This window comes from Solea senegalensis, linkage group LG4 (assembly GCF_019176455.1).
Source record: "Solea senegalensis isolate Sse05_10M linkage group LG4, IFAPA_SoseM_1, whole genome shotgun sequence".
Taxonomy (NCBI): Eukaryota; Metazoa; Chordata; class Actinopteri; order Pleuronectiformes; family Soleidae; genus Solea; species Solea senegalensis.
Window position 1 is genome coordinate 18,322,086 of NC_058024.1, and position 14,210 is coordinate 18,336,295.

The following is a 14,210-nucleotide window of genomic DNA, read 5'->3' on the forward strand; positions in this document are numbered from 1 at the left end:
AATGTTGTTGAGTCTCAGGCTGAGTCTCTGCAGCCTGGTTGTAGAATCCTGTGGAAAGTCACAAACTAGAGTGGGTGCTGATACAGCAGCAGATCAATACCCATGATTTTGGAATAAAAAAAAATCACAAATCACATATGGGAGCAGTGGTCAGGTGTTACTACTTAATACGTTTATGTTTGGCTTCAGCTTGCAGGAAATCAGCCTGCTTTCAAAGAATCCTGCAGTAACAGCATCAGTAATAAGCTGTCATGAGTTTGGTTTTTATTTGATGGATCTCCTCCGCAGTGAAAGCCTGTAAATGCCCGTTAGTCGACAGTCTTACAAACTCGGCTGACTGCAGAGCATCAGCATAACTAATTCTAAATCTCCTCCATGAGCTCGCTGTGTGTGTGTGTCGCCAGATTTTATGTTGTATTTGTGGAGAATTACTGTGTTTAAATCACTTAAGGGAACTGAATTTCAGAATTTTAGTCCGTTATTTTTGTTTTGTGTGCCCCGACCTGAAAATGAAGCCATTGAACAGGCATTGTATTCATTTGGTATGAATACAAACAATGCTGACAAGCCACTTAGGGGAGTGCAAGTGCAACACAGAGGCACTTGAGTCTGCCGAAGGAAGATAACAGGCTGACGCTCAAAATGCCTTCAGACATTTGTATTGAGAGCTCAAACATCTACTCAGTGAGGGGTCCACTTGTGACTCTCTGGGTGAATTCATAAATAAAACATCACGCCGTGGGTTTATTTGTATTTGTTATAACGTATAAAGCAATTGTCTTTATTTGTGCTGTTTACTGGTTATTATACTTCCAAGATTTTCACACGCTGCTTCATGTTAACAGCCTGCATGAGGCACATTATTAGTGTTGGACTATTAGAGTCAGATATCTGCAACTCTGTAAAGTTTGCCAGTTGAAACACCCTTACACCATGCAGGAAAATGCAGCTTTTGTCATGTGACTGCAAATGTGACATTTCACATTTCAGTTATTATATAAGTTAAGGTATAGGGTTAGCATTAGATAATAAAGTAGGAGTCAGCGTTTTTCCCACTTTTAGGTTTCTTCTTGAGGATGATATTTGATATATCCCAGTGCAATCAAACAAATGTTATTACAGTCTATTCAGAGGGTTACATGGCAGATTTAATTTGCTTACATGTATCGTTTTAAAAACAGCGACACATGCATTACATGACTGTAAGTTGGAGGTCACCTGACCAATCAAATTGATGTTATTGTTACTGAGAATCCACAGAAAGTTGAGTTATTGTGTGTTAAATCCGAAGCTCAAGTACAAAAAGAGAGAAGTATTTTAAAATTGCTGTTTATTCTGACTGCGCTATGTAGTGTGCAAACACTTCGAGTCAATGCTCCACTGTTGTGTCTGTTTTTGGTATCAGTTTAATGAGCCTTTTCTTTACTTAGGAAGTTACACGGTAAAACAGTCTGTTCCACTGCAAATGTGATTTTAGTCCCATATACTGGAAATCGGTTAGCCTATTTATAATGTTTTATACGACTTGCACCATTTTAGTTTTGTATGGAAGGCCACTTCTGCTAGTAAAAGAGAGGAAAAAAAGAAGAGGACATAGCCTTAATCATTAAAAGACTAAGTCATGGTAATTGTACATGAGATTAAATGTCAAAATATGAAATGATGTAACTATCATATAATTTTCAGCGGGCAAATTTTTCATCTTTTAGGCAAATGGTTTTCCGTAATTAAGCTTGTTATTAATTAGTACAAACAGATATGTGGACGGCAAAAATCTGATGAAACTGTATCAGAAATCTGTTGACGCTAGAGCAGAGGTCACAAACTCACGGCCAAACAATAAAATATAATAATTAATCTCAGGCCAAGTTAAAAATAAGAGTTTTTTTTTTTAGTTTCTGCTTTGAGCAAGTGCTGTACATATAATCCAAAATGCACTGGACCTTCAAAGAGTCCACATTAGATAATATAAAAACAAAAACATAAAAAATGTATGCTTCAAAATAACAAAGTAGCCCCTAAAATGTAGATGTCAGTGAATCCCCCAGTGAGTGCGGAGTGCGTCTTGGCAGTTGGAGCGATGAGCGAGGAAGAAGCAGGGCGACCCCCTGCTAATTCTCTTGCTGCATTACGTGCTTCCAGCTCCCAGCAGGCATCAAACACTACATACCAGGGTGTCAGGCTTTTATACTGCCAGGGGCAGGTTCTTCTGTTTTTATAATATCGGGCAGTTCTCAACTCTGCTTGGTTTTCCACACGACTGCAAACTCATCTGACACACAAAGAAACTGGAGAAAGGAGACAAGGTTTTAACAGTTTTAATTACAATTGATTGTCGGGAGAATATTACAATTAAAATTGTGCTTGGTGTGCTCAAGAGATGCGGATGAATAATATCTACATACATACGTATATGTATACACAGGCTCGTATATCACATATGTACAAATAACATACAGCATTGTAGTGTCAAGCAGCTGTTACTTTGAGGGGGGGAAAATTCAAGTAACGCATGACCCTGCCTTGATTTCAGGTGTTTTTGATGAAGTGATCGATGTAATCACTTCACAGTCAAGGCTGTGTTCAATGTTGTAGCCAGGTGCAGGAGTATTATTGCCTTCCAACAGTTGCATGTTTTTTGGGGCATGGACAGAGGACACATGGACGGACTGACGTCACATTGCAGTGACAAAACGTTCCATGTGACGCACTGATCTGAGATGGTTGAAGCATTTAACCTGAAATGTGCAGTGTTTACATTGACACCAAGCACTTTGGCTAAGACGCAACATTTAAAAAAAAAACATACAACACAGTTGAATACTGCCACCTTGTGGAGGAACACAAGCAGAGCTTCCTCAAGTCTCTACGTGTGATAAAGTGCAGCTTCTGCCATTGATGCGCATATTTTCCCTGATGCCACCTCAACAGCAAACACCAAATGACAGTGACAATGATTCATTTCTTCATCTCAAACTCATTCACTGGCAGTCATGGGAAAAACAGCGTTTCCATGAATTCTTCTTGAGATCGCTGGGAAAACAAAAGCGCATATGCTATGCAGCGCAGTGCCGTACACCTCAGCGGGGATTTAAAAAGCAGTCTGAGAAAAGGATGTTTTTATCAAATCCAACTCAAGACACATTAATTACACTTGATGTAAAATATGAAACCACTAAAAGCGGTGAATACTTCTGCATCTCTTTCCTCTCCCTCTGCAACACACACACTGCAAATAAATCTGGTCTGAATGGGTGCACATTTACTGCATTTACTGAATCGAGCCAGTGATGGAGGTCAAACTCCAGGTGCTGAGCAATGATGGCAGCAAACAAAAAAGTGTAGACTGCAGAGGATAATGGACACAAACCAAATAAAGCAACATGAAAACTGCAGTAAAATCAATAATGCGTTTAAAACAGAATCTCCGCGTAAATGATTGCTTTTAAAATCCTGCCAAGATGTTGCAATCAACTTTACAATCCGTCCCTCACACAGAGGCAGTATACAACCATCATCCTTACACACAGAGCTCCAGCTAATTATCTCTGGTCGGTTGACTCCAGTGTCTTGTCCTTCTCAATAGCAGGTCAAGTCTCTCTCACGAGGGTGTCAGCTCTGCAGAGTCCAGGCTCAGCTTTCCTGCCGGTACCTCGTACTTGAAAACCACACTGAACAGCTTTCCTCCGAGCCGGTCGGCCAGCCACGAGTTCTTAATGACGGCCATCTTGAGGCTCTCGCAGCTGAGCATGGCGTAGTAGTTGGTGTGAATGGCTCGGCCCATCCCCTCGATGATCACCAGGTCGGTCTTCCGCTCTCGCACCACCATTGCCAGCACTTTGTCCAGACGGCTAGTAAATTAAAACAAAACATGTTAGCGTCTTTAATGCTCAAATGGCCATAACGCAGTACTAAACTAAATCAAATTTTTGATTTATGGCTTTCTGTGAGAAATGGAAAATGTTTTTATGAGTTTTACATTTGGTATCCTGTTTTGTGTTGGGTTTCTGTTGTTGCAGGCATGTATTTATTCATTTCAGTTTCAGGAAACTGTTTTCATGCAGAAAATATAAAAGTAAAAGTGGTAGGAATGGTAATCAGGTCCTCTGTGTTGTCGGTGTCACATTGGTGTAGAGCGGTTTTTGTCAACCCTGGTCCTCTAGGACCTACTGTCCTGCATGTTCTAGATGTTTCCCTGCTCCAACACACCTGATTCAAATAAATGGGTTGTTATCAGGCTTCTGCAGCGCTCGATGACGAACCGACCATTTGAATCAGGTGTGTTGGAGAAAGGAAACTTGAGAAACACTAGTGTGTAATGCTGAAACCTCTCTACAGGTTGATATTTAGGTAAATTAACAAACTAGGTGCCATACTGTGGCTATCTCTGGGGTTGCAGTCTTTTTCACGTTTCCCATAGTGAAGTTAAATGTTAAACAGGTTGAATGTTACTCTCTTGAGAAACGTCAAATGTGAAAATACCAAATAACTAACCTCAAATCAAGGCAAGGAGAACTTGAACCACTCTGGACCAACGTCAGCCTGTCCTCCCTCAGACCAGCCCTGCAACAATAACAACTCACAGTTCACTAGCAACACGCGCCTTTTTTTTTTTTTTTTAGGTGTGACTCAAAAGACCAAACATAAAGTGGTAAATAATAGCTTAGAGTCTAGCGCCACTTTTCTCCTGGAATCTATGATAAAAAATACATTATTAATCATGTCATTTACTTAAGTACATTTGTTTGTTTTTTACTTTTCTCAACCATGTTTGTCTTTAAAAAAACAACCTTCAATACTCACTGAATCACTGGATCCATAGCAGCCATTCTTTCGGTCAGTATTTGCAGTTCACCGTTGGTTACGTCATTCAAAGCTGGACCAGAATTGCTGGCCAACACGACCTTAAGTCAGACGGGGACAGTGAAGCTGAAGCAACATTTTATCAAGGATGATATCTCATGTTGTTGCAGTTTTCCTTACCTCTGTTCCTCGAGAGAGAAGTTCTCGGACAAAAGGCATCACACCTAAAATAATGTCTACTCCACTATTGTCGACGAAAAACAAGGCACACTTATGTGGAGGCCCCTGCAAGAGAAAACCAAGGTGGATTATGTTCAAGCAACGCTCATGAGAAAAACAAAACACAAACAACTTTGTAGGTATGTGGAATATTAAGAACTAGCTTTCAAACGGTGATAATCGCTTCCTATGTATGCTTAAATAAAACATGGTTGTATCTGGTATTTACAGTGTATGTTACATTTGTTTTGCGGTCATTACACTCAAGCACTTCTGATAAAAACCTCAAACCTCCCACCACTATCGCCTCAACATTTAACTAGGTCTGACCTTCATTCTCTCCAGCCACTGATCAAAAGAATCAACAAGCCATGGCCGCTCTGACAGGGGAAAACACAAGGACACACACTATCAAAATAAGTGAGCACCAACTCTTCTTATTGCTGTTCAAAAACAAAAAAGACAGGGGAATTTTACAGAACTCTGACACTTCTATTTTGCGTCTTCTCCTCATCTTTTATAAAGCATAGTTAAGCAACTACCAATATCAGCATCTTGGGTCCTGAGCAGTGTTAAAATGCAGGCAACCTACATTCAATAATGTGACAAAATGCCTCATGAGTGGGACCGCAAGATTAAGGAAAAATGCAAAGGTATTTCTGCAATATATTTGGAATATTTATTAATATTAATATGAAGTCTATTCTGACAGAATTAAACATTCTAAAATGAATAGGGTGACTTTAAAAGGGGAGGTCATCTGCAGTGGAAAGAAAAACATTGATTAAAAAAAGCTGAAAAACGAGTGTAAAGCATTCTTTCTTGAACTAAGAGGGGGAGGCAGAATTAAATGAACTTAATTATCACGTTAGAAATTAACATTCTTTTACTTTTCAATTTACTTTTTTTTCCCCACTTTGCTTTGCTTTGATCTGAGTGACTTGCATAACATTACATCCTTGTCATGGCTAAATGGCACAAGGATCACTGGAACTGCTGCTCACACTACATCTCCCACACAGAAGTGCTTTAATACCTTCCAACTGCCGTTTAGCCTCTTCAAACCCAAACTCTGGATCAGATTCCAGGACACTGCATGACAGATGATACAGAACATGATAAAAGTATAATACAGACATACAGGGTGTGCTTCTGATTGATGGTGTAGAAAGCAAAGAAACCTGACTTTCCATAATTTTAGACTGAGGCTTAAATGTTAGGATTTTTACAGCCTGCAAATATTATATATTGTACAGATACATGAGTCACCAGGGTAGTACTGTCCAAGAAATAAAGGCTAAAGATGATCGTTCGGTTTATACTAGCAGCCAAAGTAATACAGAAGTCAAACAATTAATGACAAATACACTGATAAGCATGAGGGACAGATGACGTGTTGCTGTTGTTGCCATGTTGGATGTATGCAAAAGCTGCAAGAAGTTGCTTCTCTGTCGTCATCGAGTTAAGCCTAGGGGCTTGTGATTGGTTCCCACTATTAAGAGATTCTGAAGTTGGCCAAAATGAGGTGTCTACAGAGCAAAAATAAATTGCTCTACTATCTAAGGTGTGAAACCAGAAATACTATAGGTCCCCAACTACTTTGGGGTCAATTTATAGTGTAAACATACATATTTGTAAAGATGCACCATGTAAGAGATCAACATTTTGCACTGAATGAGCAGCCCTACCGATTGCTTATTCCATTCTGTATATTAAGTCCCTGTTCTTTAACTTATTAAAACAATATAGCATCCAACACATCATCAAATCAGTGGGAAAACTCCCTGCTGTTACCTTCAACAACATTAAAATAGAAGATATGCAACTAAAGCCTCTCCTTCTAACTACAATCAACCGTAACAGAACTCACAGAGGATGAAAGGTCACTCACTCTGACACGGCCTTGGCTCCCCAGTCAAAAACATTCCCAGCCAGAACGCCCCGCACCAGGGCAAACTGTCTCTGCTCCCAGCTCAACTCCTCCAGGGACTTCACTGCCTTCTGATAGTACTTTAGAGCCAAGTCATTCTCTCCCTGTTTAATCTGCAACAAAACAGAGGAAGAGGATGCAGCTTACAGTTCTCTTTAAAAAAAAGAAAAAGGAAAAAAAAAAGGCTGGTTAAGCAGGTGCAAACAGAATATGTTTAAAAAATATTACTATTGTGTTATTATTGCTTAAACATTTAGCACCCATGTGTTGTATTAATAAACACAATTGTGGGAACAAATTGCTTAACACCATGAGACTGTATGGAAAACATGAAATGGTAACAAATTCACAAAACAGATCAGTGAGAGCCAAACCACGAGTGAAGCTCAGGAAAAGAACACACAGAAAAAAACAGGTTGATAGATTTCACTCAGACCTTAGAGTAGGGATCAGGAAAGTTGAACTCGTTTAAACAGTGTTCCCTTGTGTCTAAAAGACTTCTGACAGTGAGGGATCCATAAGCACTAGGTGAGAGAAGAAGCACTCTACGTTAGCCAGAGAGAAACACATACACACAATGCGGTTTGGGCAGCAGTTGCATCATATTTGGCATTGTTGTTTCTATTTCTATTTACAGCAGATGTATTTTGGTTTGACATAAAGTCATAAAAACAGTGACCTGTGTAAAATCTGTCAGTTAAACTGAATTTCAATGACAACTTCATGACTGCACGTTGTTTTTTTCTTCTTAATCACTAGTTAATCAGTTTGTTGACAAAGCATGTTGCCACCTAATAGCAGTTATGAACATTAATACATGACACTAATGCAGACAATGGAGAAACTGAGTTAAGTTGTATTCTACTATAAACAACCTGTGACTTTAACAGAAAAGGTGTGAAAAACAAGTAGAAGTAGAGACAGTTCTTACAATGGCTGGTGGCGGAGCGTCTGAAGCTTGTGTCTGTATTTCTGTCGGAACTTCTCGGCTCGTTCTGTTGCCTCTGGTATGTCAGGCTGACTCGCGACAGCTCTCTTAACCACCTGCTCAAATAAAATACAATTTTAAGTCTGCAATTAAACATGTTCACATCCTTCAAAAGTGGGGTTTCCCAAAATCAAACCAGTTCATGTCATGTGAAAATCTGACCTAAGTATCCAGTCCATTTATTTCAGGGGTTTGTTTGTTGTTGTTTTTTTAACCGAATTTTCGGTATGACACATCTTAATTTCAGACTTTGTTTTTACATTCAGCTGCCCTACCCCATCTAGAGCCTCCTCAAAGCAGTAGAGCCAGTACTCGCGAGCCAGAGCATCCTCCGTGAGATCCACAGTGTCAGGGATGTAAGAGGAAGGGTCCTGCAGCAGAGGCAGGTTCACCAGCTGCCTCTCCAGACGGTCCATCTCCAACATGTCAAACTGGACAACAGCGAGACAAAGAGAGAATACATGCTGTTTGTGTTGTTCATCAAAACCAGTTCAACTCAACTTCTAGCCTCTCCTGAAATTCCAAAGCTTGCTCCAGCGCTCACTATTTAAACTTTTATTCATGAAGGTTTTGGCAAGATATTTCTGTTTCTTAGCAATGCTGTAGTCACTGTGTCTGTATATTTTCCCTTTACAAACAAGTGCGGTGCAAAGAAGATACAGTAATGAAAAAAACATGAAAGGATGTTAAGCAGGATTCACTGAGAACTGAACCATTAGGGAGAGTGAGTTTTTCTGAGAGGAAATTCTGCAGCTACATGTGGAGCCTCACCAAAGGTAAGCCAATATGACTGATCACTGAAAAACGGCTAATGAAAGCTTGAAAACAAAGCAAGACTGTACAGGGTGAGTTTGCAGGGAACAGCTCCTGATGAACTATAGAGGACTGAATGCTCAAAGTATCACAACAAGAAACCAAAAAGCATAATGCACACTGTTGAGGGTACTCCGGAAATAAATTAGTCTTGATTTCCAACTTCATATCATACGACTTGACCAAAAATGATCAAATATGTGACAAGACATGAGCAGGATCCAAAACGTAACTCCTGGGACCTCATTTATAAAGGCGTACACGTACCACTTAATGACTTTACAAATCTGAATATTTATGTGTGTAAGCACTTTCTGTGATTCGCACACATGCCAACTCTTTTGTTTTAGCTTTATAAAGGAGGCCCCTGGTCTGTGCACTTATATTAAGTGAAAGCCTGACATAAGTTGAGTGTTTACAGCTACTAAGAGCACTGTAAGCAGGAGAGATGTCATCAAACCAATGCACAAAAGTCAAGCAGGCGGAGGTACTTACGGAAAACTGAAGGGGAGGGTTTGGTAGACAAAACAATGTGTGGGGAAGAAATGAAAAGAAAGATTATGAGACTGACGTGAGAAACGTCTTTATGCGATGCATGTAGTATCAGTGGGGACAGAGAAGATACTGCTCCTTTCAAAGAAATGATAAAAAAAAAATCGGAAATGAAGGTCAAATGTATAATTATGAGGAAATTTAACAGGAGGACTAAAATGAACATAATGGAAATAGGTAATGAGTTCACACTGCGGTGAAGCGCTCTGCTACTGGTCTTCACACATGACCGCTCTTCCTGTTCCTCTGTAGACTCACCGTTCCACTGCGAGCACGTTGCATGGGATTCATATCCGGAGAAACACTCATGAGCCCAGAGCTTCCAGCATAGTTCTCACCCCAACTGTATTGATTTGGATCTACAAGAGTCAGAGAGGTGACAAATGTAAGATAGAACATGCACATTAGGTTCACACCCCTTAAAGCAACACAATGTAGGATTTTAAGGATTTTTTACAAGAGTTGTAACAAACGATACCATTGACCAAATGTGGGGGGGACCCCAAGAGCAAATCCTACATTGTGTTACTTTATGTACAAGTTAGTAATGTATGTTTTTCTTACTATCTTCCTCTGCTCCTTTAAGAAAGGCTCCAATTGCTCCAAGATATCCTTCATGTCTCAGGAACAAAGCCTGAACTTCACCCTACAACCACAAAACAAAAAGACAGCAAGATTAAATGCCGGGTTTGCCAGTGAAAGTTCAGCTAGAAACAAAACAAACTCAGGACTTATAAAACAAATATAAAATGAAACAAAACAATTTAATGAGGCAGTAGATTTTGGAGGATCTTCTTGTTTGTCTTTGTGTCTTTGTGAGGAAGAGGCCTTGCCTTTGTGAAGAAGTTGATGCTGTAGGTGATTGTGTGCATGGTGACAGGGTGCCCTCGAATGAAGAAGCCCCCAAAGTAGACTCTGGACAGATTGTGGAGCTTTGCATACAGACAGGCCAGCTGTCCAATGTCATTGCTGATCATATGGAGTAAACTCTTGGCCATGTCTTCTTTAGAAAACTCTGTAATTTAGAACAGATGTACATATAAGCACACTGGGAAAATATCCTTATTCATACAAAACTAAACAGAGGTGAAAAAACTAAAAAACTTTTTAAACATTTTTGTATTCAGCATTTAGGTAGCATTGCAGTAACTGAAACAATGTCCTAAAACTAATGATACTAATACAATTAACTGTGTTGAAGTCCATTTAGTATATCTTAATGATTACATGAGCACTGGAGCAACAGCTCATTCCATAAAAATCAAATCATAATGGACTATGGAATATTTTCTAGCCTTGACAACCGTTCAAAGCAAACAACTACCCAGTAACAAACATCCACGATGTGGCCACAGTCAAGAGCAATTTCTGGGGTTCAATGTCTTGCAACGATTCCAACATACAGACTGGGGGAGGTAAGGATCGAAGCTTTAGTTATGACCAACTCTGAGCCTCCTGAACTGCATTAACATGTTTCGCTTCAACAAGCCAGCAAAGGCTATATATTTCTCTGCAGTTGCACCATCTGTTCATTTCCCAATAGTTATAAATGCAGCACTTGGAGGAAAGCTGCAATCCAACAGGGTAAAAGGTCATCAGTCAGTTTATTCTAAAATTAACAATCATTGGTCTAAACATGCAAAAAAAATACTGTATCTCAGCATGGATTCAGAGATTACAGGTCAGATGGTGATGCATTAGAACTAAAATGAAGTTTTGACATCCATCACAGACAGTGTGCAATATTTTGAGTTCATGGACGAACGAAATTCATTTTATGCACCGTGAAACCAAGCTGACTACAGCTGCTGCACTTTGGAAAACAAGGTAGTATTTTAATGCTTTTTTGTTTCATCAACTGAATGAACTGCAGATACAATAAATCACCTTTGTCGGCAGTGGCAGACTTCCCAAAACTGCTTGCAATAAGATCTCCAGTCAAGCCCAAAGACCCGTAAGATCCTCCATAGATATCTTTGACAAGCATATCAACATTTGTGTGCTGGCCTTTTGAGGCCAACTGTAGCAACTCGTCAAATCTCTAAAGGAGAAAAAAAGGGTAAGTTCACCATTATACTGAGCAGTCAGCATTTAATGTTGACTCTGAAGTAGTAAATGTTACAGTCTGACAGAGAACAAAGAACACTGTATAGATACCTTTGTTTTGGTGAGCAGGGCTCCAAGGCCCCAGAAGGTCCCTCCGCCTATTGAGCTTCCACCAATTCGTTCAAATTTGTCCTCTGATTCAACCTGTTGAAGACAGGACAAGACTGTGTGCTTTATATTGCTTTATATGCAATCAAATACAATCAGAGCAAAGTTTAAGACACACAACTGTGTGCCCAAACCCACAAAGCAGGAGCAAACATGGTGTCTATGCACAAAACCACAAAAGATATGCAACAGAAATACAGATATTTGTGTTGAGCTCTTCTATAACACATACATTATGCTGCACATGTGTGAATTATGATGATGTCCTGTATCAAACATAATGATTAATAATAATTCCCTAACTCATTCAGAGGGAGGAAAGCTTTGAATGAAATGTTTTAGTTCAAACAACCTTCAGGTCCACCATGCCTTTACTTTAAACACACTGTGAACACATTACATATTTAACAAAAACATGTTTAACAGGTAAACCCAACTTTCTTAGTCATGCACAAAACAATAACTTTTGTTTATTACCTTGACTATGGACACCCCAGACCCGATGTTTACAAGCAGGTAAGGGAAGATATCTGGATGAGTCGTCTGAAAGCGGAACTCTGAGTCAGCATGCTTAGCATACACAAAAGCCTCATGGGGAATGTTCCTCAGCACAAAATTACAACCCTTGATTAGGCAGGTCATCTCATCTTCTTTGTCCACCCTGCCACAGTGCAACACATCAAGAGTCAATTAGCTTGAATCATCTGAATCTCAGCCAAATGTGAAATACAATCCAAGTAAGAGAAGCTTTTTGTCCACAGGCAAAATGAAAATGAAAGGCAATGATGAAATATAATGTGCAGTATCATCTTTACAATATTACTAGACATTAATCTTTTGCCACAGCTACAGTCATGAGTTGAAAGCTTCATAGGCAGATTTTAATGCTAAACAAACATCCATCTGATTTCACAGTTTACATTGTCATCTCTGTTTCAATGCTACCACTATGGATTCAGATAGTGGGTCAAACATTATTTGCCAAATTCATATAAATGCCTTTGTTTTCACTTACTCATTTCACCAACAAAGCTAGTGAGCAATATATTTTCTTCCAAAATACTATAGTCTTTAAAAATCTCTTTCCTTAACAATAAATCGTGTCTTCGTATAATGTCCATTTCACAAGAAGACAGCACAATGTTAATTTAAGTCTGGATAAACTGAACTTTTCTCATTTGAAATGCCAGATATTTTACATTTTGTTTATGTTTTCTGTTCTTGCAGCAGTGTACAACATTTTGAACAAACATTATGTGGCACATTGTGGATTATACAAAAATAACATTTTTCATTATATTTACTGTACAGATGGGGCAAACACTCACTTGAGTCCAATTTTCCTCTCAATGAGTTCCTTGAATTTGTGCGCCCCTCCACCAGTGGCCTTGATAACTTTGGTTTCCGTGTTGACCAGATGGTCTCTGATGAAGTCCAAGCATGTCTCAATGTAAGCATTTTCAAACTTGATAAAGTGCAGGCGTGCAGTGACCTCCTCCTGCACTGAGATCTCATACAGCTTGTCACTGGCAGCTTCCTAGGACACATAGGACACCAAAACAGAGAGTGAATATTAAATTAAATCCAGCCACTGTGATTGCCGAGAGTGGAAGACCATCCATCCATCTTCCATCCCTTTATTCCCCACATGAGGGTTGCAGGAGGGCACTGGTGCCAATTCCAGCTGACGCAGGGTACACCCAGGACAGGTCGCCAGTCCAACACAGGGCCACATATAGAGACAAACAACCATCCACTCAGACACTTACCATCACTCCATATTAGATAATCTGTTGATGGTGGCAGAACTAACTAGAACAAGGCACCATGCAGTTTGGACTATAGCACTAAAACATTAACGATATTGGATGCAAAGACCTATAAAGAGTACCAGCAGTAATCATTACCTCTGTGTTGTGCTCGAAGGATCGTACTTTGGCCACTTTGTGTTGCACCGTTGAGTAGTAAGCGAGCTTTGTAAGCGATCCACCTGTTAGAGGAGATCAACAGTTATAATGAGCGATAAGAAACCCAGTGCACCGCAGAAGCTAAACGAGTAATTAGTCTGTTTATGATCCCGTTCACTGACTGCAAGTTTAACACAGAGACCAGATAAATAGCACAGGTTAGCTAGCAGAGAAGCTAACGCCTACGTTGCTGATGTCAAAGTTGTGTACCATGTTTGAACACATCAGCTCTATCCACCAGACGACAGAACAAACAACAAAGAGACTTACTTAACATTTAAACGTACTTGCTATCATAAAAATCCAAACCGCAGACTAGTTAATTTGGCTAAGCTCCGTCTTATTTACTTCCACTTAAAGTCATGTGTTGTCACAGTTCCAGGCTGCGGCAACGCTGCTCCACAAACACGCAGATCACTACGTTAGCGCAACACTGGCTGAAGAAAACAAGAAAACCTTTACTGGTACCTATATCTATTGCGAACCGTTTTGCGTTTTCCAAATTGCGGAATATTTCGTCGGGCGGGAGAGTAATGCTTTTATCCATGGTGTGACTACTTGTGCCGCTGACACCTCGACCACATTCCGCCATGGTCCGGACTGATTTGACGCTGCGTGCGTGACGTCCGTGCGTAACCTCGATCGTTCAATCAGCAGCTACGCAAATCTGAAGGGTGGGCGTGGTTTAGTAAACTTCAGAACCTGCGTGAACAACATCAATAAA

At 39.9% G+C, this 14,210-nt stretch overlaps 1 protein-coding gene across 3 annotated transcripts; it reads right to left on the reverse strand.

The window, feature by feature from the left end:
* Window positions 1–2,646: 2,646 nt before the first annotated feature.
* Window positions 2,647–14,106, reverse strand: pank4 (pantothenate kinase 4 (inactive)). Of its 3 annotated transcripts, none has more exons than XM_044024497.1 (20): window positions 13,955–14,106; window positions 13,427–13,509; window positions 12,848–13,056; window positions 11,997–12,180; window positions 11,463–11,555; window positions 11,193–11,346; window positions 10,139–10,320; window positions 9,870–9,951; window positions 9,564–9,664; window positions 9,249–9,254; window positions 8,216–8,371; window positions 7,884–7,996; window positions 7,389–7,476; window positions 6,914–7,065; window positions 6,059–6,114; window positions 5,353–5,402; window positions 4,984–5,088; window positions 4,804–4,904; window positions 4,495–4,563; window positions 2,647–3,851 (listed from the first exon to the last, which is right to left on the reverse strand). In XM_044024497.1, the coding sequence occupies exons 1-20, from the start codon at window positions 14,076–14,078 to the stop codon at window positions 3,602–3,604; spliced, it is 2,358 nt and encodes a 785-aa protein (XP_043880432.1). In that variant the 5' UTR covers window positions 14,079–14,106; the 3' UTR covers window positions 2,647–3,601. The 3 variants fall into 3 exon arrangements, with proteins under 3 accessions (XP_043880432.1, XP_043880435.1, XP_043880434.1); XM_044024500.1 differs by lacking the exon at window positions 13,955–14,106 and adding an exon at window positions 13,774–13,910; XM_044024499.1 differs by lacking the exon at window positions 9,249–9,254.
* Between the last annotated feature and the right edge of the window lie 104 nt (window positions 14,107–14,210).